This window comes from Pseudonaja textilis, chromosome 8 (assembly GCF_049901715.1).
Source record: "Pseudonaja textilis isolate UNSWEBS1 chromosome 8, rPseTex1.2, whole genome shotgun sequence".
Lineage (NCBI taxonomy): Eukaryota > Metazoa > Chordata > Lepidosauria > Squamata > Elapidae > Pseudonaja > Pseudonaja textilis.
The window spans coordinates 10,546,453-10,571,206 of record NC_141997.1 but is presented as its reverse complement, the minus strand read 5'-3'; the positions used below and the strand labels follow the sequence as shown (position 1 = coordinate 10,571,206).

The window sequence follows — 24,754 nt, the reverse complement described above, 5'->3', positions numbered from 1 at the left end:
TGCCTGACAAAATGAAGGGGAGAAGGTGGAGAAATCCCAGTTTTGCTTTTCTGACTTGATCGAGAATAACCATGTCTGACTTGATCATAAATAGCTGAAGCTTGCCTAGTATATTGCATAGGATTTTCTCATTTTAGGAGAAAAGTTTACGATTTCCTAAAGCCTTTATAGTCCAGGCTTTTTTCCCCTGTAACGAATCATTTTGATTATGAACTAATACTGATAATCACTAAACAAAATTGGCTATTTGAATTGTAATGGTTATTCAGTGACAATGTATGGTATTTCTATCCAAACTGAAGTGGCTCAGATAAACCATCATCACTTTTTTCATTATCTTTTTCATTCCAAAGCAGCTTGAAAAAATATTTTGCAATTTTGTCTAGAGACGTTGACACTTTGACTGCAAATTGCCAATCCTTGGGCTTACTGGTCCCCTGGTTTGTGAAGAGCTCAAAATGAAAATCCCATCTACAAGATTTCCAGGCTGAGCTCCTTAGACAACAGATGGAATCCAAACATGGACGTGAAAAGAAGGGATAAGCCATATAAAAATAAACTGATATGAAGAATAAGAGAAGAAAACAAACCCACGTAGTTCTTCCTGGTGTCTCTCAGTCTGCTCAAAATAATGACGGAGCTCTTCTGTGATTTCCATGTTGTCGAGGTCACATTCTATGTCCTCTTCACCTTCAGATTCTGAATCTGTTTCACAATCTTTCTCTTCTGCTCTCCTTTTTCTGACATAATGCAGGTCATCCGGAGGCCTTGGAGGATACCGTGGTTTGCTGTCTGAGGTGGAGAAAGAAGATGGACCAGTTCTCCCTGGAACATTTTCATCCCAGTCAGAATAACGTTGATGTTGCTTGGAAGGATGAAGTGATGGATTATACAGTGATTCCATGGCCTTCCTATAAGCATTTTTATGTCTATACATCCACTCCATAGCTTCACTGTAATGTTTCCAATATCTTGCATACATTTTTTGAAAATACCATGGTCCTATATCTTGACATAAAAAATTTGCCTAAAAAGGAAAACAAAATTCAGCATTGTAAGACCTCATTCCTATATAATGTCTTGTAAGCGTCCTATGTGTCAAGAAAACAAATACTAGTTCTCGCATGACTTTGCATATTACTTTATTATACAATATGTAAAACAATGGGAAATACACAGACGAAATGTCTTCTCCTCTCCCACCCTACCCCAAAACTATTAATCAGTGTAATTTTTAAATATATCATTAAACAGATAACCACCAGAAATGGGGTGTATCTAGAGACATTCCAACAATTATAATCATACATGCATTCTTGTTGCTCCTACATATATTTATGGCTGTAATTGTTTTTATCTCACTATTAGGGCTGTCAAAAATAGAGATTCTGCCAGTTCACCAGATATCTAAAATTTCTTCAGTTCAGTGAGGAGGGAGGGAAGGAGGGAGGCTAGAAAGAAAATAAAGATGAAAAAAGAATAGAATGTGATCAAAATAGAATGATTCCATTAGAGCAGGGAAGTCAAACTCAGGGCCCGCGGGGTGCTTAGATCTGGTCTGCTGAACCACACTGGAAAAAGGACTGGCGTGCGGTGCCTCGGCTCGGCCCAGGCCAACCAGGTGCTGATCTACAAACTGGTGATGGCTGGCAGAGTGCTTTAGGAGGCTGTGGCAACGGAAGATGGAGCTCGGGAGGCTGCACGCACCCCTCCCGAGCTCTGTTTTCACTGGCAGAGTACTGGAGGAGGCCGTGGCAGCCAAAAATGGACCTCAGGAGGGCCATAAGCATCCCTCCCAAGCTCCATTTTCACTGGCAGAGTGCTAGCAAAACAAACTACTAGCAAAAGTGGCATTTGATCACAAGGCAAGGACGCATCGACAAATGTTTCCCCTTTTGCATTTGAACATCCAAAAAGGGACATGGAAGGAAAAAGGGAAAGCCAAAGTAAAAGAAGGGAAGATGGGAAGAGAGCAAGGAAGGATAAAGTGGGAAAGAGGGAACGGAAGAAGAAAGGAAAATGAAGAGGGAAGGAAAAAGAAGAGAAAAGGAAGGTGATTATGAGAGGAAGGGAAGTCCTGCCTTAGTACTTGGTCACCAGCAGCCCTGCTGCCCTTTCACCATCCCCTTATCTCCTCCTCCTGACCTCTCCTGGTGGTCTCCCATCCTATAGCTGAAGATGCTTTGGTTACAAAGCCAGGTCTCCTTGCATGGAGAGAAAGTGGGCCTCCCTCTGACCCACACACTTTACCTTCCTGCACACACCATGATCAATCTGGCTAAGGGGAGTGAGCAGAGCAGCAGCAGCCTCGAGGTAAGTGCAGCTGGGCACCCTTTGGGGGAAGCGGGGCTGGGCTGGGCACTTGCCATCCACTGCCTAGGGCTCTGGACAACCTGCACCGCCATCCCGGGGTCCGCCAAATGGCATGAGAGGGATAGTGAGACTCCTCCGGAGGACAAGGGTTTGGCCATCTCCTTGGTCTCGCCTTCCTCTGCTGGAGACAATGGATCCCTCCAGCTCCGCCTGGGCTAACACAGGCACCCCCGACACCAATGACGTCAAGCTGGCCACACACACCCTGGCCAGGCCCCCCTGAGGTCAAACACAACTCTCACGCGCCCACAATTAAATCGAGTTTGACACACCTGCATTAGAGGTGTATTACATTAATGCCATAATTATATTAATCTGTTTAAAAGATAAGGATTTTATGAGCCCAGATTCTGTATGTTGCCCAGAAGGGAAAGGAAAAGTCAGAAGTCTTCCAATACAATTCTTTGTCAATTAAAACAAGGAATGTTAATCTAACAAATCTTTGGAATTCTATTCAAAGCTATGTAATCAAGCCTCATATTCCTCTCCCTTAATATATAGCATGTGGATCATGCATCCATTGCCTGAAAAACATGCTTAGCAGTTGTGAAGCATTTTGTGGGTTATGGCAACTGGAACTTCTTCATCAAAGATTACTAGCTTTTGCATCTCTCCTCTCCATTTCTGTCAACTACTTTGCATAGGAGGTTGAATGAATTGCCTGCAGATAGTCAAGAAAGAATTGCCCAGTTTTTTGTTTATTCATTTGTTTTGGGTACTCTTTTACAGTAAATCTTTGGTTGACTTCAATTTAATAGTCTTAAACATGCTGAACACATTATTTGTTTAAATTATTCATTAAATTAAGTGTTTACTGCCATATATTATTTGCATGAATTATGCAATAACCCATAGAATGATGATTGGTGTAAACTATTTAATTAGGATTTAATAGGCATTAAGGTTAATGGACACCCCTCTATCTAAATGTGCCATTAAATTAAGGTTTTACTGTAGTTAGATCTTCTTTAGAAAAGAAATTTAGAAACAGAAATTTAGGATTATTCTATCTAAAATGTACGGTATCTAGCATTTAAGTTATGTACAGAATCTTCTTGAATACAAGTAGGCCACAAAAGTGTTCAGCAGTCTAATATTAAATTCATATTTGTTAGAGGTGAAAATCAAAACTAAAAAGGTGAATAATAAACTAAACATAGTCTGTTGCAAAGAAAATGCATTTGTTATGACAAATAATAATGGAGTTTATAGGATTAGAGATTTGATTATTTCATGGAAAAGCCTAGATCTGTCCAGTAAAACACAGGTAGTCCTCAACTTACAACAGTTCCTTTAGTGGCCATTCAAAGTTACAGCATCACTAAAAAAAGTAACTTATGAACATTTTTCATACTTATGACCATTGCAGCATCCCCACCGTCATCAAAATTCAGCACTTGGCAACTGACTCATATTTATGACCTTTGCAGTGCCTTGACATCATGTGATCACCTTTTATGACCTTCTGACAAGCAATGTCAATAGGGAAGCCAGATTCACTTAATACCTGTACTACTGACTTAACAACTTGCACTGATTCACTAAACAATTGTGGCAAGAAAAAACTCACTTAACAAATGCCTCACTAACAACATGAATTTTGGGCTCAATTGTGGTTGTAAGTTGAGGACTACCTGTACATTTTACAGAAGAATTGGTCCTAAGTTCCAACTTGGCCCTACAATAAATTCTTCTTAAGCTCTGAAATAGCAGTCTTCAAATTATATTATATATGCACTATTTATAATTGAAAAACCTTCTTTAATTTACAGTAAAGTCATCAAATCCAGCTTGATGACTAGGTTTGGTTAAGGCACCAGACTATAAAGCAGGAGATAATGAGTTTCAGTCCTGCTTTAGACATGAAAGCTGGCTGGATGACTTGTCAATCACTTTCTTAGCCTAACGTACCTGAAAAGGTTGTTGTGGGAAAAATAGGAGGAGGAAGGTGTGTCAGATATGTTGGCCTCCTTGAGTTATTTGTAAAATAATAAAGGTGGGAAACAAATATATAAATAACAATAAAATGCAATTATTCTCTCAACTCTTGGGGAAAGGAACTGGGATTTGAACTTGGTGAATCTGCCTGGAACACAAGAAAATTGGTAAATGATTGGCAATTATTTAGAAAGGACTAAAATATAGTTCATAGATAGTATGACATACTGTATCATTCAAAGTCTATAATATTAACAAACATATATTAGATTGTAACTGGTAAAGAAATGGTGAGATATCGCAATTCGAATGCCGTGGATAAAAGCACCCAGTTCTCTAGGCAGCATTAAGAAAGTGATTTGTCACTGTCTTTTTCATCTATAAATACATATTTAAATTCTAATGTTGCCTACATCCCTAATGTTCCCTGATAGTTACTCATCTAAGTGCTAATAAGGCTCCTCCCTGTTTAACTTCTAAGAACAAGATTAACCAGGTGCTGCCACCTGCTGAAACTGGTACACATTATCACCTCTGCAATAACTTGTACATCTAGCTATTTTAATTTCCTCTAATCCAGGAGCGTCAAACCCAACTGCATCATGGGCTGTATCGTGATGTTTTTTTGTCTTTGTGGAGCCAGGGTGAGCATGGCCTGCATGGGCTGTATCTGGCCCGTGGGCCACCAGTCTGACAGGCCTGCTCTAACCCCTTGCAGGATCTGTCCCTACTTGGGAATGGAGGTGGCGTAAGACTTGTCAGAGGCGATGTCCTTTCCTTATATTGCTACATTAAAGAAAGTCACTGAAACGCTGGCTGGTTCTGGAGTACTTTCATAGGCCAATAGAGATTAGATGTAGAAGGAAATGGAGAGATAAGCTTACCTCTGCATTGATCATTTGGGGGGACAATTTACAATAATTCAAGCTTACTTGATATTGTAATTTACCCACAGGCATTTTAATTCTTCTATTTGTTTCAAAGATTGACTTTGAATTGCAAAAGAGTTTTCTTTGTCTATTTTAGGCAAAAGGGTCAAGCTATTTTCTAACTGGTAGAATCAAAGGGGTCAAGCTATTTTCCAAAGCCCCCGAAAGCCAGACAAGGAATAATGGAGGGAAACTGATCAAGGAGAGATTCAATCTAGAAGTAAGGAGACGTTTTCTGACAATCAACCAATGGAACAGCTCTCCCTCCGAAGTTGTGGGAGCGTCATCACTTGAGACTTTCAAGAAGAGATTAGACTCCCATCTGTCAGAAATGGTGTAGGATCTCCTGCTTGGGCAAGGAGTTGGACTAGATGAGGTCCAAGGTCCCTTCCAACTCTGATTATCTGTTATCTGTTACCTCTTAAATTGTTATGGTAGAGCAGCTCATTTGTTTCATTATTACCATAAATATATCTGGCACTCACACAGATATGGAAAATATCTTAACTATACAATATTGAATAGGGCTGGAGGGGATCTTGGAGGTCTTCTAGTCCAATTTTAAAAGTGTTCTATTTTTCATCTCCAAGAATTTCTCTGCAGATTTCTAATACGGCTGGCTTTATCACCTGTTTTATGTATTAAATATGGATATTTGACTTTCAGTAATTTGCAAATGAATTTTTAAAATAACAAAATTGAAAGGCACTTTGGAGGTCTTCTAGAATCTAGATCAACACCCTGCTCAGGCAGGAAACCCTATATCATTTCAGACAAATGGTTGTTCAATCTCTTCTTTAAAACGTTCAATGTGGCAGCATTCACAACTTCTGGAGGCAAGTTGTTCCTCTGATTAATTGTTCTAACTGTCAGGGAAATTCTCCTTAGTTCTAGGTTGCTTCTCTCCTTGATTAGTTTCCATCCATTGCTTCTTGTCCTGCCTTCAGGTACTTTGGAGAATAGATTGATCCCTTTTCTTTGGGGCAGCCCCTTAGATACTGGAAGACTGCTATCATGTTCACTCCTAGTTCTTCTTTTCATTAAACTAGACATATCCAATTCCAGCAACCGTTCTTCTTATGTTTTAGACTGCAGTCCCCTAATCATCTTTGGTACTCCTCCGTACTGTTTCTAGAGTCTCAACATCGTGGCAACCAAAACTTAATGCAATATTCCAACTGTGGTGCCAAATTCCAAAGTAGAACAGTGCCATTATTTGCAAAAAGAAACATATGTTTTGATTAAGCTTTCCTTGCTGATACAATCTCTTGAAAACGCTCTTAGATGTTGACATCTCTATTGTATAGAATTTCAGTTTACGCCTTTCATCTTTGATCTTCTTTAAATTAGCTGTTGTCTGTCCATCTTTAACATGCCAAGTTGAAAACATTTATTTTTTTTAATTCAAGAGGTCTTTGGGAAGGCCTTCCTTGTTTTTTCCATGTTTGTTTCCATCTTCTTTACAGGTAGTCCTCAACTTACAATAGTTCATTTAGTGACTGTTCAAAATTACAATGACACTGAAAAAAGTGACGTGACCATTTTTCACTCTCATGACTGTTGCTGCGCCCCCATTTCATGTAATCAAACTTCAGACACTTGGCAACTGACTCATATTTGTGATGGTTGCAGTGTACAGGGGTCAGGTGATCCCCCATTTCAACTTCTGACAAGTAGTCAATGGGGAAGCCAGATTCATTTAACAACCATATCATTAAATCAACAGCGGCAGTGATTCACCCAATAACGGTGGTAAGAAAGGTCGTAAAATGAATCAAAATTCATTGAACAAATATCTCGCTTAGCAACAGAAATTTTGGGTTCAATTGTGGTTGTAAGTCCAGTACTACCTATACTGATGTTTTTATAAATGGTGTGTCAGGGCTCCGACAATCCACCCCCCATTCAAATCATAAGTCTCTAGCCACATCTCTCAGAGTAAAAAAAAAAAGATTTATTAGGGGTGACCATGTTGGCATTACCTGGGTGAAGCCGACTCTAAGACACATCATTCATTTCACCCTTGACCCTAGTCTTCCCCCACCCCCTGGATGTATATTCTCCAATGGGACATATCGATAGCCAAGAGTCATCAATCATGCTCTCCAGTAATAATCTTGCGTGCCAACAGCTTCGGCTGCCTAACAATTATCTGAAGTATTTATGGAATGCACTATTTTCCCCACTCCCTTTCTGCTAGCAACTAAAAAGACCAAAGAAGTATTTTTTAATTGACATGTTGTTTTAATACTATTCTAAGTCTTTCCAATGGTTCTCTGAAATTCTTCATTAAGTTCTTTCTTGAGAAATTGTCTTTCTTGGCTTTGACTTCTTTTTTCTTGTTGGAAGTTTTTATGGCTTGTTCTGACATTCAGTTTGTTTTCTGCTGTTTCCTGTCTTTGGCAGTCTCTTTTCACAAGAGTTTCACTCTTCACAATTTCTAATTGTCAAGTTTAAAATGTCTGAGGATCTAGAGAACCAGCTACCTCAAGTTCTTCAGCATAAACTGACACATCCAATAACAAAGACAGTCTATACAATAATAAGTATTCATTACTCTGGAGAATGTTCCAATTTCTTATACCACAAAAGGTCAATGAAATTGCAAAGCAATTTCAAAGCAGGCAAAAATTGTATCTAAAGCGGTTAAAATATGAGGCCGCTGAATACAGCTACCCTCTAGGGCAGTGGTGGCTAACCTTTTCGGCACCAAATGCCAAAATGGGAGCGTGTACATGTCGGAAACTGGAAGAGCAGCTCCCTGACACGCGTATGTAGGAACACTGAAAACCGGAAGCTTCCCAGCACATGCATGCACGCTGACCACCTGGTCTTCCGGTTTCTATTGTGCACGCGTGCGCGAAGACCAGCTGGCTGGCGTACACAATGCACGCTGGGGGAGTTGCTCTTCCAGTTTCTGGTGCTCCCATGTGCGCGAAAACCAGCTGGCTGGTATGCACGAGTATGCCGGAACCCAAAAGAGCAACAGGTGATGGCTGATGTGCCCAGAGAGATGGCTCTGTGTGCCACTTCTGGCATGCGTGGCATAGGTTTGCCATCACGGTTCTAGGGCCTCTCCAGATGATGTAATATATAGAAGCTGGGACTTCCAAATGAACATCTGTCTGTGTGCTTTACCTATTCTTTGAAGAAAAAAATATTGCAAGTACTTGTCCAGAAAGTCCAATCGTATGCATGTGTGTATATATGTTCAAAAGTGCCCTCGTCCTCCATTATGTAAAAGCCACTATAATTTAAGTCAAGAGAACTGCATTTCATTCAGTACTATTTCACTTTTAAGAGTGAAAAACATATTCTTATTTAAATGGGAAAAAAGGGTAAACACCACACAATCAACTAACTTTTTGTATCATGAATGTATTTCTTGGTCACCAAATCCTTGAAGTTGACAAGGTTTCTAAAAGTGCAATTTTAACCTAAACTTTTAAGAATACATGAATTCTAGAAGCCTAAATGTATTTATTCTTGGTATTCAGTTTTAACAATGAATCTTAAGAGGTCAATCTCCTTTTGTTTATGGCTAGTTTCACTTTCTGGTTCCCAGGAACCAGTAGGACATACTGTTTTGTCAGACGCATTTGAATACAAGTCTCTCCTCCACTCTCAAACTTCTCTGAAAAGCTTTATTTTGGGGGAGGGAGAGGAAACTTGACAATGGATTCAGTCTCTATACACTGAAGTTAATGGCAACATTCCCATTATTTTAATCGCCCAGGGCTACACAATAGCCTTTTGAAGACAGAGTTTGCAAGGACAAGAACAAATTGCTCCGAAGATTAGCTTATTTTGCATACAACTTTTTCTTCTTGTTAATGTTATTGGCAATTACTTTTTGTTTTTCTACTTACTTAAAAGCAAATTCCCCCCCCCAGCCCCCCAAAATAGATAAAAAACTAAAACTCAGAAATCAAGCTTATATTTAGCATATCTTTTGGGTGCAAATATCAGAATTCAGCCCCAATATTAAAGAAATGCTATGCCTGATATCCTAACTTAATCTTTAACTTAGCATCCTTCAGATGCAAACCTTCATCGCCACAACTTCATGGCACATGTAGGTTATTTTATTCTAATTTGTAGATTTGCATATGCTAACGATTGCTACTAGGATCTTTTTAGGACCTGAAAATTTGTAACTATGTGCACCTTATCAGAATTTTTTTGTAGATTCTAAATAAAATAAAGAGGTTTTTTTTCCTGCGCACAGTCAAAACTTTTCAAAAAAACCAAAACTTTTATTCTATTTTTATTGTATTTGTATGGAAAGAATGGGTTAGTTCAACTCCAGTAAAGGAAATCAATTACATTTTTTGAACAAGTGCAAAATATTAATGTTAAGTTGTTTCTCAAGCTTATTTTAATGGCAACTTCGTCGAAAAAAAGAATACAGCTGGCTGATTTGCAAAGCTCTTGTTAATTCCAAAAAGGGACAGGAAGGATTGTTTCAAGGTTAGTATTGTGATTCTGATGCAAAGCTGAACATTTTCGAGGGAGAACGAAAAGGGGCAGAAATGACCTATGAAAACTTCTACTTTAAATAGAATGTTAATAAAATCTCAATATTTTAAACATTTAAACATGGTATTTAAATCATTTTTTGTAAATCTAGGATGATTATGGCACCAGTAGTGGTTAAGACATCAGGCTAGAAAATCAGAAAACTACTGAATTCTAGTCCCACATTAGGCACAAAGCCAGCTGGGTAACCTTGAGCCAGTCATTCTCTCTCAGTCTTAGAAAGACGACAATGGCAAATCACCAAAGCAACTTGCCAAGAAAACTGCAGGGATAAGTCAAAGCACTGTCAGGAGTCCAGAACTGATTTGAAGACAAACACACAGAGACGATGATTATGAGGAATATACTGGCCTTTCTAAACCTTAAAGAAATTGTATTATGTATTTCTACAGAAGCTACAAGGAATAAAAACGAGGAACATGAAAGACAGTTATAATGCTGTTGCTTGTAAGCTTCTGCTCAGAACAACTTCTTGAGTCTAGTGTCCTAAGAGATGTCAGACTACAAATTTTATTACTATAAGGAGAACAAATAGGTTAGGAAGTATTGAAAGTACCAAGTTGGAAAGAGGTGAGCATATAAACTTACAATGTTTTTGTGCATGTGGATGCAAAAATAGTGCCACTTATTTATAACAATCAAAACACCATTTGTTTAACTTCTGTTCCAATGATATGGTTATGGAATGGATATGAATTTTCCCAATCACACTTTCTGCGTGGACATTCATAGCACCTTACAATTAAATATGAAGAGCAAAAGCCTAGTTGCCAGGTATGGTGCTATTGGAACAATGATAGGCAGATATATTGTATTAAATTAAAGTGATGGACAGGAGTGTGAAAGTCTAGGCTCTTATCTTCCTTAGGTACAGAAGCTGGTTATAAGAGTACACTGAGAAAAACATCTATCCACCCACAAAACTGGAGCGTGGGGAAGAATATTGGCCCATAATTTTCAATAAAGAGTACATGGATTATATATACACATATAAATATATGCACACTTACTCCTACCTCTCAAGAGCTAAAATACAAACCTTTTTTATTATAACTGCCTTCAATGATTACCAGCTCCACTTAGATTTATGTTCTTACCAAATTCTTTTATCATCTTAAATCTGCATATCTAATAGGCTATTAACTTTGATCTAATTTTAGGGCACAACTTTCCAGGAAAAAATAAAATACCCACAATTTGTATATTCAAAATCTGACTGGAAGATAAATCATACTTCAATACAAAGTATACAAAAGTCATTACAGGATGCACCATTCTGTTTTCTAAACCTTTGATTCTGCATTCAGTTCTAAAATCTGCTGATTGAAGTTCCCATCACACTGTCTATTAATTTCAATACTTACACTGAAAGGCAAGATGATTTGTTGTGATATCAGGTGCATGTGTTGAATAATGGAGCAACTTTTACTAAACTATTCTGCAATTTTTCCTCTTTTTTATTATTGTATGAAAGTCATTGACAATGTTGCCCACATACGATAACACCCATACATCCTGAATTATAATTCAAATGGATGTTAAATGATTTTAAAAGCAATTCAACTGGAATAAATATCTGTATCTACTAACATGAAACAAATCAAATACATTAGCAATTATAAGGAAACAAATCTTACCATTGTGACGTACCAGTGGCAACTGCAAACTAAAAGACAAAAGAAAACTAAAATCAAAATTTAGCACACAGGGTGGTTAAGATTAAAGATCAGCCATTTAAATTCCCACAGATTCAATTTAGGGTTGCATTTTATTTTTTAAAGCCCAAGTTAATTTAGGATTAAGGTATCAAGTATTTTTTAATCTCTGTTCTCTAAATGAGAATTTAGTTCCTTCTAATTTCATCATGTGAAGCAATATCTGTTAATTTTCAAGAGACAAAGATTTTTATGAATAGAATAAAACTCCTAGACAAAACCTTCCAAAATACCAAAATACTTTTCAGATGTTTTGCAGTGCTGGGGCAAAATAACGTTTGGCAAAATTCCACTCTCACTCTCCATTTTATTCTTTACAGTCTTACTGTTAATTGTTCAACACATTTACTTCAAGATAAATCCAACCCAATTTAGTGAAATGTACTTCTGATGAGACAAGCAAAGAATTGCAATGTTGGTATTCAATTTCCCCTGTTCTTCAGAAAAAAAATAGTTTAAACTTTGGGTGTTTACTGCCCTTTAAAAAGCTTATCTGGGAGTTTGTAAAATATGATGTAAACATGCTTTTCCTCACAGTCCATTTTAAAAACAGGATTGCTTTTTGTGACTTCAATCGTTGCCCTTTAGAATACTCTGACCCTTTCCCTCTCAAGTAAATGGTGCAGGCTGAAAGAACAATCCACCCATTCTGTAAAATTAATCTGTCCCATAAACAGCCAACACAACACTCATTTTATGGTGGCAGTCATTTTGAACATCTCAAAGTTGAAAACATCCTTATGTCAGAAGCAACTATGAACATTGCCAATACTGAGCAGATGCAAAAAAACCTCACACATACAATAGAAGGCAAAGACAGATCTTAAGAACAGATAGGTTTTCCACTGAAAGATGCCAGTAAGACGTGAGTATTCAGTTCCATCAACATTGCACTTCACTTGAGCTATACAAAATAAATAAATAATGAAACAGCACGCAATTAAGACTGTTCTGGGTAAAACCTGGCACTCCAAATCTCTTTCAAGTATAGGTTTTTCACCTCAAGCATTATAGTTCTGAACGAAAGGAGAGGACTGCTATCAGGTACCCCTCTCCTTTTATTAACTGGGACAACTCGCCACAGCCAACTCGACATGGACAATGTGGCCAACTCGCCTGGGACAACTTGCTAAGGGACAATTCAATTCAATGATTTAAAATAATTTTAAAATATGTTAATTTTTGTGATTCACATTTTGTTTTGGCATCCTTTCTTTAATGATTCCATTTCACTATTTCTTTGATGTTAATGTAAATCTTATCCCACAGAGAGTTGGCTGTGGCAAGTTGGATGGAACAAGTTGGCTGAGGCAAGTTGTCATAGATCTGCTATCAGGATGGTCTCCATTTCAAGTGATTTCCAAATGAACGACTACAAGACAGCACAGAAAGGTAGCTAATATGACTGTATATCTGAGAGCAATGGCTTATAATTTGCATGCTATATATACACAACTTGTATGAGGAAAGATCTGAAATTTCACTATCCTACATAGGAAAAAAACCCTATAATATACTGCTGCTCCTACAATTTTGGAGAGCAAGAATAAAGCCTGACATAATTGTGTGTCCATGGAGATTCCAGTTTATGTCAAGGTTGAACCACTTTTGAAACATTTGGGTCTTATCGCTATTCAACCTGTCATAGAACTGGGGGGAGGGAAGGGTGAGAAAGAATGCAGATGCTCCAGAAACAGGCTGTGAGAGACAAGATCCTACCAAGGTCACGGATGCAGATATCTGACAAAGAAACGAACTGTTCTCAAAACAAAAGAACGATTCATAACTTGACAATGTGACCAACGTGGGGTGGGGAGAAGGAGAAGCTATTGTTTAACTATACAAGCATTGCATGGGAAAAACCAGAGTTGGTTTTGATTCTTCAGTACCAAAATTGTGTATCCTAAAGTTGTGCCTTTGGGATTCAAAAGTTCCGGAGAGTGCCTACTTTTCTTGGGTTTGCTAATCAGACTTGTGGGAAGCCCCCACTCCTAGAAGAATGAAATATTTTGAGAAATATTTAAAAAAGGCAGAATATTATATTTCCCTAAATGAGAAATGGAGAAACATGTTTTTAAAGGCAGGAAGCAGCCCCCAAATCTTTCTTAATATCTCATAGCAGATGCTAGCACTTAAGAGATAAAGAGCTTATTGAAAGAAGAAGCCAACTATTTAGATGGCTCTATTCATAAGACAGGATATTTCGAAACTGCTTGCAGAAAAATTTGACAGCTAACAAAGGCAGAATGATAGGATTAGAAGCAACCCCTTACGTAACATCCAACATAGGACGAAAGTCATTAGCCATAATAGGAATTGCCCAACACCCTTTCAGAACACAAGCCCCTTCATTGTATCATCTCAGAGGAGTTCAAACTTCAAAGTCACAAAAACCTTGGAATTAATAAACAATAAGCCAGAGGTTGACCAGATTAGCTCAGACAAACACCTAGGATTTGCATTTCTTCTTTTGCCTATAGAGCCAGCTATGGCCCCTACATAACCCCATAGGAATATGACAATAGCCAATAGAATACATGTTCTTGCACAGGAACAGGAAGCTCAAATAAAAAGCCCAAAGAAGGTATAAAACCCACCCAATCTCAACTCATTTTGTCAGCTGCCCAGAACTACATGTGGTTCTGCTTCATCAATAAACCATCTTTCCAATCAGCCTCCATGTTTCCAGTGTCTTTCTCCCAGGTTGGAACTGAACCAGATGGATTTTTCTTCCAACAGACTTTTGACAGTATACATGCTGTAGTTCAATAGTACCAGTTCCATTATCCAAAACAGATGCAAAACTTTTTTTTCTGTAGTGATGTCAGCAGGTAATATTTTATATAAATCACCAAAAAGAATGGCCAATTCACAGAGGACTAAAAACATTAGCCTTGTTAACAGTTACTGTGCTTTGAATTACCTATAAACTTTTCACACTAGTGTTTCTTAGCTAATGGTGGTGCAGAGAAAATTTGCTCTACCTAGAAAAGACACAGAAATTTTCAAAGAACTTGGAAAACATGCAAACTCTGCTCATGCACTCGTTTGAAAAGAGGAGGGCTCACATAAGGTAGAAGATGGGGCGTCCCTGAAGTCTTTTCCTCCATATGGTCCCCTCATTTTAAAAATGTCGTAGGAGTTTGCAGCAGGCAGGAAGTCCATCTATCCTGTAGCTGTTACATCTGCTCTGCTTTCTCCTGATTTTTAATTGCCAGAGGGAAGGATGGGTGCCAAGAATACAAATGAGCTTACAGTGACGGATATGTAATATATGCCTGTTCTGTAAATAAGGATTTTAATTTACTTGATTACATATTATCCAACTATTATTATCACAAAGCAGGAAGGCTTTTACTTTCATTTTAATCAGCAATGTCCTAATTGTGCTAATGCATAAAATTTCATTTTGATCAAAGTCAACGATATTTTTAATAATATAGGGAACTTTCAACTTCCGGTTTGGGGTAATAATGAAGCAAATAAAAAGTCTCTCTGTTCTGGAGTAATGGTTAATAATTAATTTACAATAAAAACTATAATCCTACAGTATGTTACAACTCTAGAAAAACATTTGGAGGCCTCTGAGAGTCTTAAGGGTTAATGTGGACACGGGAAGGAAAAAGTGTTAATAAAAATTACTATAAGAAAACTCAATTTGTTTTATAGTCTAGACCAGAAATGGGTTATGGTTTGGTTGCTAGGAGCAAAATTAATACTACTCTATAAGAAGAAAACAATGATACAAAATGGAATTGGCCGTATATATTTGGGTGGGCCTCGTCTTCTGACAACTGAGCCCAAAATTTCTGATGCTAAGCAAAACAGTGTTAAATGAGTTTTGCCCTATTTTGCAATCTTTCTTGCCCCAGTTGTTAAGTGAATCACTGCAGTTAAGTTAGTAACGGTTGTTAAGTGAATCTGGCTTCCCCGTTGACGGTGCTTGTCAGAAGGTTGCAAAAGGTGATCACATGACTCCAGGACACAACAACCATCATAAATATGAGCCAGTTGCCAAGCACCCAAAGTTTGATCACCTGACCATGGGGATGCTCCAACGGTTGTGTGAAAAACAGTCATAAGTCACTTTTTTTCAGTGCTGTTGTTACCTTAAAACATTCACTAAATGTTTGTAAGTTGAAGATTATCTGTACTGTCTATTCTTTCTAGATAGTTTGCACTGGGTTTTGTAAACTATGGTTTAATATACCTCAAAAATTATGAAATCGTGCTGCTGAATAATTGCACCTTTGTCTCTAAGACATATACAAAAATCATTATACAGGAAATTACAGCTGTAGAGTTATGAGTGGCTCAGCCCTGGATGGAATCTTTCCCATCATTACTCAATATCACAATGAAAAACAATGTACATCAAAACTGAATTTGTCACGACATTTTCATGACTCTTACATGAAAAGGTATTCTGTGATTAAGCAATTATACAAGGGGAAAAATAATACTACAACCACCACAATAAGAGGACAAGAAAAGCTTGTGAACAGCAACAAATTATTACATTCTGGAAGAAATTCTCTTTTACTGATAAGATGCCCACAAGGCAATATAAAACTTTCAGCAAGTTAGAATGACACTAGATTCAGAATCAATAGCTTTATAGAAAAAAACAACATACAATAATCTTCAGTATACGGTAGTTTTAATGCCATCCAAATAAGCTGGACTTAGTGGCAGTCTTTGTGGCCAAATGTTATCTGGAAGAAACCAAGTTAAAGAAGGCAGCTTGCATACACTGATCTTTGGTCTTTCTCCCACCCCAGCTATGGAAGAATCACAACCCAAAGGTCTATTTTTTTGTTCTGATCAAACGAACATCACACAATTAAGAGGGACAATGCTTTATTCTAATATCAGACCAGAAAAATTGAATGCATATCCAACAGTTACCAGAATATTGCACCCCAGCAGGACCTGCTGACTGCTTGATTTCTACCTTAGTTAAACTTGGAAGCAAGAAGGTCTCAAAACCTACCCTCATATTCTGCATTTCTGTGTGTATTAATTCAAATGATCAATATAATCCATGCAACATCCTACTATTTATATGAATAGATAACCTCAAAACTGTTGTGGCAGAAATTAAGTGCTGCAAATTGTTCAAAATAGTTTGTGTTAAATGGACTTCTTGGTGTCAATAATACTGCATATTGTACATTTTTGTGCAGAATATGTGCCTAAAAGCAAGCTGAAAGAAGATAGCCATCACTCCAAATACAGCTATTTAAATTTTGCTGCCATGCAACTTGTTACATGAATTTATACATGGTTGTTTCATATAACTGGATGCACCCTTCTATTAGTAGAAGCAAACAGGGTTGTAATTTAGGAAATTTAAAGTCCTTCCTCTTTCAGATGCATATGGATTGCAAATCCCAAAGAGTGCCAATAGTTTAAAAAAAAAATCCTGTAGTGCTGCTTGTTTTTTTTGTTTTTTGTTTGTAGAAGTCCAATCAAGGGGTTTAACCAGCTAGCGGCTTCGCGTATCTCCAAATGCCGGTGGTCAACAAATTAATCTGGATTAAGGTTTTTATTTTTAGCAAGGGAACTAAAAACTCCAAGCTACAGGATTCGCAAGGAACGAGAGTAAACTCAAATTTTCTCTTAGAAAGGGTCGCAGCTTTTCTGGTGCAACCTTCTTAAACTTTTCAAGCGAAAGAGATTCGAGGGGGTTCAGATTAGTGAAAATTTGTCCTCTGCATTCGCTTGAATCCTTTGTTTCGTCCCAAGAACCGCTGCAGCCATCCCGCCCTTAATCCAGTGCCTTTCACATGTGCTTGGGAACAGCCGTGCCTGAGTGGCCGCACATGATGGGAACCGGGTTACAAGACAACGAGGGGACACTGAATTGAAAGAAGCTACGCTGAACATTCTTGCAACGGAAGGCTGTCCCATTTGCTTTGCCTCCCTGCTTCCTCTCTTTTCGCCATTAGAAAAAAAACGGGCCAGAAACAACAGCGCACATACTTGGTCCACGCGAGCCCGATTAGAACCACGCAGCCTCCCCTCTTCGTCCGGTAAGCTCGGAAGAGGAAGAGGAGGATCTTAGGAAGTAAACACACTTAAGGTGCGTGAATATATGGGGCAGTGGCGCCATCTCTTGGTTCTAGGTGGTCAACGCCATCAAAATGATGGCTTTCTTCAGAAGTGTTGTGTGTACTTTCTCATAGGGAACTCATTCTCCGGAACGGAATCCTAACCTACCAACATTATTTTACACTGAATAAAGGCAGGTGCAGAGGCTGTGAAAAGCGGACGCTTCTTCGAAGCAGCAAAATAAAGAATGTACCAATAAAGGAGAATATTTGTAGCTCAGGGCAACAAACCTCACTTCTTTCTAGCACTTAGTAATGTTTCTAGTTTTGGTACTGAAACGTCTTCAAGAAAACAGGCAAGTTCAGAGACGACCAAGGATCCCTCAATGAAGGTTGTCCCTGCTTAGTGCTTCGGGGGATATTATTTTATCGGATTAGAGACAAAAGAGGACGAATTGAATGGAGAGGTAGTGAAAATTGTTCTTTACCAGATGCCGCTTTCAGGGACAATTCTAAATTCAGTTTATTCTTGTTGAGGGAAAACAACCAGTCTAAACAGACCAGCTTCTTCTCTCTCCTGCTTTAGTCAAACATCGTAAAGGTCCTACAATATTTTACCGTGGGACATAAAAAGTACTCTATCATTCTACCTCGTCTTTAAATGACCATCTTTTTACATTTTACTTCTGAATGTTAATCAATTTTTGTATTGCCTGCTTTAAACTGAACATGAGTCAACCATGTGAAGTTGCTACGAACTGCCCCAGTGTGCCCATAAGTGGAGCTGGACTCTTTGTCTCAGATATATCTGAAGACATGGTTGGCAATAAATATATCCACGTATTAAGGGAAAACTAATTGACTGGTGCAGTGGCCTAGAGGTGGAGCTCTCACCTCAGGATCAGGAAGCTGTGAGTCAATCCTAGGTAGAGACATATATATATCTCTCTCTCTGTGCACAGTGAGTAAATATCAGCAGTGAACTGTGAATTGGCGACAGGAAGGACATCTGGCCAATAAACACTCAGCTCCATTCAGTTGTCCTGGCTCCAGCCTATAAAAGGGATTACAAGGTCCTTAAAAGACAAAAAAAAAAAGGGTCTGTGTGTCTAATTGGATACATGTTTTATTGCAGGCATATCTGAAAAGTAAATGTTGATATTAATGAGTTTCCCACCACATTAATTAATCCTTTAGAATATTCCAAGATACGAAGTGCTGGGAAAAAAATGAATTAACTGAACTGAATTGTGTGCAGTGGCTCAAGACTGTGCTGCTTGGAAAGACTTTAGATTTTTTTTTCTTTCTATTTTCATCCTAGGCTTGACTAATTATTTAACCTTTATGTTAATTCTGTAATGGGATTTGAGAAATAGGGGACACACATTTCACAGAAAGCATATGAATTCCTTTTTAAGAAATGATTCTCCTGGGGGGGGTGTCAGTGGTGGGATTCAAAATTTTTTACTACTGGTTCTGTGGGCATGGCTTGGTGGGCGTGGCAGGGGAAGGATACTGTAAAATCTCCAGTCAGATGTGGGATTTGCTGGTTCTCCGAACCACTCAAAATTTCCGCTACCAGTTCTCCAGAACTGGTCAGAATACCACCTCTGGTGTATATGTGTGTGAAAGAACAATGCCTTTATTGTTGAAAATGTTATTTCAATAAATAAGCTTATTGGCTTTAATGGCTGTCATTAATCTAAAGCATAAATTAAATCTGAAAAAGTGGTAAGGGAAGATGAAAGCCTTTTTTGGCTGCCCCATAACTCATTCCACCATCCTCCGTAAGTCCCCTTCTATGCTTCTACTGCTCTACCCACTGGCTGCCTTTACAGTTGCTGCAAGATTCTTATTTCCTCCTAATTATTCTTCTTGCCATATTCTGAGACCATAAAATCTTCATCTTGCATTGAGAATATTTAATTGTGCTGGCAATAGCATTCAGTTTTCTCCAATCTATATAGGTTATAGGGCCATACTGCCGTTTTATTCCTAGGTGAGTTCCTTTATAAAATCTGGGGGCTTATTTGTGGCTTTATGTATCATGGAAAACTAGTGATCTTCCGTGTAAATTTTCAAGAACCATAACCTGGATCCAATGCTAGCTGAGATACTGTTTATGGAACCCAAGTTATACTGTAGCTGGTTTGGTTGTGATCTGAGCTACTGTAGTCTATCAATACAGTCAATGAGCATCATTTGAAGATAATTAAAATAAAATTGGCCAAAATATTGCAAAATAATACAATATTAAATAAAATATAATAAGAACCCGAATTACTGCATTACTGAATGTTAGCAAATGACTAAAACATAAAAGTAATCCGATCAAAATTTGAAAATATATAATAATGAACTGGAGTCTTTGGAATCTCTTATTTCAGAGAAGATAAGCTTATTATTTTTAAAAAAACAGGTAGTCCTCGCTTTATGATCATTTAGTGACCATTGGTAGTTATAGTAGCACTGAACAAATGGCATTTACACTTAGTTCCTAAAGTTACATCCCTTGCAGCACTCCACTAGTCATCCAATTAAAATTTGGGCACTTAGCAGCCCACTTGCATTTACAACTGCAATGGTGTCTCAACTCCTCCCCTCCTCCTAGCCTATTTTCACCTCTTCTTGCTCTTTTGGATACCCAGCACAGCAGTACCCTTTGTTGGTGGTATCAATGGGATTAAAACAGAGGCTCATGATCTTTAGCAGCCTTGGCTGGAAACTGCAACCTTTAGGCATCTTCTTCAGCCCTTGTGCCACTGGCATTGCCACCGAGAAGTGTCATCTCAAGCCCATGCCATGGCCTGCCCCTTTAGCACCACAGTATAAAGCACCAGCCACCCCACACCTTGGGATTCTCTGGCCTTTCTGTGCCCAGTAGACTTTCACAATCTTCCTTTTCTCACTGTTGACAAGATGCACCTTGCTCAGCTTCTGGCTGTGCCTTCTTCCTGGGGCTATGCGTGCTGTTCTCCAAAATGCAGGAAGCACCATAAAAAGTCAGTGTATGATTTGGAGAATGTTCAATGCAATTTGGAGAACACTATACACAGTTTGTGTAGTGGTTAAGGCTTCAGGCTAAAAACCTGGAGACATGAGTTCTAGTCCTGATTTAGAACCAGTCATTCCTTCTCAGCTCTAGGAAGGAGCCCATGGCAAACCATTTCTAAACTCTTGTCAAGAAAACTGCAGGACCTTAGCCATATAGTTGCCAAGAATCAAGAATCAAAGGCACTAAATAAACAAACCATCCCCTCTATCAACTAATCTGCACCTGCAGATTCTGTTTGCTTTCTTATCCAGAAATCATCCATGCACTCTTAATTTAAATAAAATAAAATAAAATGGATGGAATGGGAAAGATGGAAATGGGAAAATGGAAAGGATAGCTACAATGAGATTGCGAAGACAGGGAAACAAACGAGGGGGGGAAACAGGTGGAAATCAAGTAAAGAAAGATAGTAAATTCCATGATTGATACCCAAATAAGCTGTATTGAACCATTTGAGGAGCCTCTGTGGCGCCGTGGCTAGACTGCACTACTGCTAGCTACTGTTAAAGCCAGCTGCCTACAATTTGGCAGTTCAAATCCCACCAGGCTCAAGGTTCACTCAGCCTTCCATCCTTCCGAGGTGGGTAAAATGAGGAGCCAAATTATTGGGGGCAATATGCTGACTCTGTAATCCGCTTAGAGAGTGCTGTAAGCACTATAAAGCGGTACTGTGTTTCTCCAACAATACGGCCTCCCCCAATAGGAAGTACCAGCATGTTTTATAGGCATAAAATCAAATTAAGCCCCTCCCCCCAAATTAAGACCTATATTAAACATGCAAAATGGGTGAGAATGGCGGGGGGACCTTGCTGTTAGAAAGTACTTTTGTTGCATACCTGGATATGGTGCTGCCTGCATTGACTTCAGTGTTGGTGGGGCACTTTGTATCGGGAGACCTTCCGCCACTGTTTGCTTTCCCTTCTCCCCGTGCTGCTGGTGTTTGGCACAGCCACGTGCAGCCAGCCAGGGCTCCTCCCTGCAACCGGAGCCCGGCGGAGACACTCGGCTTCAGGCACTCCTGTCGCCGCCTTCCCTTCGCCTTGGAAGGCAAAGCCAATTCTTTTAAAAATGACACCCTACTACTGGTACAACAAAGCCTCCCCTGCCCAAGAGGGCAGCCCAACACCACGTGGGGAGGCGAATCTCCTGGGGCCGCAGCGCAGGATTGGCCTACCCCAGGAGAAGCTCCCAGCTGCCATCCCAGCCTGGCGTTGGGCAGAGTGCAAAAAGCTTCGCCTGGGGCGCCCAGCGCAGCTGACAGGCAGGCCCTCCTGCCCGGCAGTGGAGCTCTCGCCAAGGCAGTGAGCGCCTCCCCACCAGGCCCTCCGCTCATCCTGCCAGGGCTGTGCCAGGGCCATGCGGGCTGGGCAGAGCCTGGAAAGTGAGCCGCGGGTGCGTGCTCGCCTGCCAAGCGAAAAAGCTGGGCCGACCTGAGCTTGGCTTCCTTCCCAAGTCCCTCCAGCCCAAACCCAAAGGGGCCACTGGGAGAGGCAATGATAATGCCCACCCGTCCGCGAACAGGGAGGCGAGGCGACGGCAGCACTGCTTCTCTGGCCAGCAGGTCCGACGGAGAGACCCCAAAGCCGCCCATCCTTTCCACCCCTCACCCAGCCTGTCCCCATCCCCACGTGTCTCCAAATGCACCGGCAGCTCCAAATGCTGCAGCGGCATGGGCATCAGGCAGAGGCGCTCACTCAGCTGGGCTCAGCTCGGAGGAGGATGTGGTGCAGGCTGTTGCCTTGCCTCCCTGTCCACAGATGGGTAGGCGCTATCACTGCCTCAGGCAGCATCTCCCGGTGGCCCCTTTGAGTTTGGGCTGGAGGGACTTGGGAAGGAAGCCAGGCTCGGGTTGGCCTGGCTCTTTCACTTGGCAGGCGGGCACGTACCTGCGGCTTGCTTTCCCAGCTCTGCCCAGCCTGCACGGCTCTGGCGTGGCCCTGGTGGGATGAGCGGAGGGCCCGGCAGGGAGTCACTCACTACCTTGGCGAGAGCTCCGCCTCCAGGCAGGAGGGCCCACCTGTCAGCTACGCTGGGCGCCCCAGGCGAAGCTCTTCACACTCTGCCCGGTGCCAGGCAGGGATGGCGGCTGGGCACTTATCCCAGGGTGGGCCGATCATTGCACTGTGGCCCCGTGGGGTTGGGCTGCCCTCTCGGGCAGGGGAGGCTTTGTCCTACCAGTAATAGGGCGTTGTTTTTAAAAGAATTGGCTTTGCCTTCGAAGGCGAAGGGAAGGCGGCGACAGGAGCGCCTGAAGCCAAGTGTCTCTGCCGGGCTCCGGTTGCAAGGAGGAGCCCTGGCTGTCTATGCGTGGCTGCACCAAATGCCATGGCATTGCTCTAAACACCGTGGCAGCACAGGGAGAAGGGAAAGCAACGGTGGTGGAAGGTCTGCCAATATGAAGTGCCCCACTAACGCCGAGGTCAACATCCAAGCCGTCGCCGCTCACCTGCCCGAGGATGCAATGGGGGGGAATTAAGTCACCCCCCAAAAAGACGGCCTAGCCATTTCTTCGGGGGTCAAAAAAAAAAAGGCCCAGCCTTATTTTGTGATAAACACGGTATATAAGTCTAAGTGCTATTGCTATTTGCTGATTGAGAAATTTTGTGTATCTCTCCTTCCCTTCTTTTTCTTTTGCAGGACTAATGTCTCTCTCAAAGGGGGGGCAGAATGTCGTCTCTGCCTGGTTCAGCTCGGCGCCTCACAGGCATCCTGCCATCAAAAGCTGGAAGAAGTGGGAAAGATGAACAAGGCAAGAAGTGGGGAAATTAGGATGGGGAATATAAGGAACAGAGCAGCCAGATCCTGTTTGTAGCAGCATCCCATGGCCAGGCACCTTGAGAAATATGAGGATTACCTCCAAATATCTCAGAGTTCTCACAACATTTCGGTGAGCTCCTGTTGGCTGGAAATGTGGTCATGGGGGAGGGATACCTTTGTTTATATCTAGTGAGTGCAGGAGATTTCAGAACTGGTTTGATTGTACTGCAACCAACATCTTTAGTAAAAGAACCCTTTGCTTTAACCAAATGGATTCAAGGGCCTTTCTTTCTTAAGGGATCGGATTAGGGCAGGTCTAACAGAAATGAGAGAGCAGGCTCTTAAATTCAGCAGGCAAGCAAATTTTCCAAAGCCCTTGGCTTATTTCTCAGAGGTTTCAGCCTTTGGATTGTACTTCTTGCTCTTAATAGTCTTATTACAAAAGCACAATCAAGGAACAAGCTATTGGAATCTCTTTTTCCTCTTTGTCGTATAAGTACTAAACAGTTGAATTGTAGCTATGATATAATGTCTTAGCTTAGAGAATATACCAAAAGATTCTCTTGCTTTCCAGGCCTGCTAGAGATCCTTTGCCAAGAGACTCTCACCATCTCCAGTTGCCAAAAAAAGGAAAGACAAAACGTTGGAGAGGGAGAAATGCTACTTCTGCTGGTTCAGCTTCAGCATAGTGAGGTTTAATAGGAAAAGGTAGCTTTAGCAATATTCAATCCATGTCCTGGTAATACAGTATAATCAATGAGAAATAAGACAACTATTCTTAGATGAGAATCTTACAAATACAGTACTGCAGCACCTATTATTACAACGCATGAATGTGTTGTGTGTCTGTAGACAAGCACAGGTAGTCCTCAACTTACAACAGTTCATTTACTGACCATTCAAAGTTACAATGGTACTGAAAAAAGTGACTTATGACCATGTTTCATACTTACAGCCATTGTAGGACCCCATGGGGAATTTGGGAAGTGAGTTGGTGAGGTGAAATCCCATGTGAACTAAAAGGGAGGTTTGCTGTCCACTGCGCTACTGAGTGGAGTTGTTTACACCCAATCAAGACCAACTGTCCTAGAACTACAGATGGATGAAAATACCTGAAGATGTGCTACACATGACATTATGTGGGACATGGATTGGACATACAGCCTAGGTCCTGGGGGCGAGGGGTTTGGAGAAACTTTCAACCTGTAACTTTTGTGCCTTTTGAATCAGATCTTGCCTTGCTTTTGCTGCTATCATTTCAATCTCAGTAAAAGTACTTCTTCTCTATCTCAATGGAGTTGGGGGTTTTCTTTCTTGGGTTTTGAATGGAGGCAGGTCTGACACAGTGATTTGTTTAACAACTGTGGCAAGAAAGATTATAGAATGGGGTAAAAC

At 40.4% G+C, this 24,754-nt stretch overlaps 1 protein-coding gene across 1 annotated transcript in view; it reads right to left on the bottom strand.

Annotated features, from left to right (window-relative positions):
* GEMIN8 (gem nuclear organelle associated protein 8) overlaps positions 1–17,548 on the bottom strand; it is a 48,594-nt gene extending 31,046 nt beyond the window's left edge. The window contains exons 1-3 of the mRNA XM_087938315.1: positions 17,480–17,548; positions 11,417–11,438; positions 595–1,027 (exon numbers count right to left, since the gene is read on the bottom strand). Of these exons, the coding sequence (XP_087794441.1) occupies positions 595–1,027; positions 11,417–11,419 (436 nt within the window). The 5' untranslated portion in view covers positions 11,420–11,438; positions 17,480–17,548. The remainder of the gene's footprint in view (positions 1–594; positions 1,028–11,416; positions 11,439–17,479) is intronic.
* Between the last annotated feature and the right edge of the window lie 7,206 nt (positions 17,549–24,754).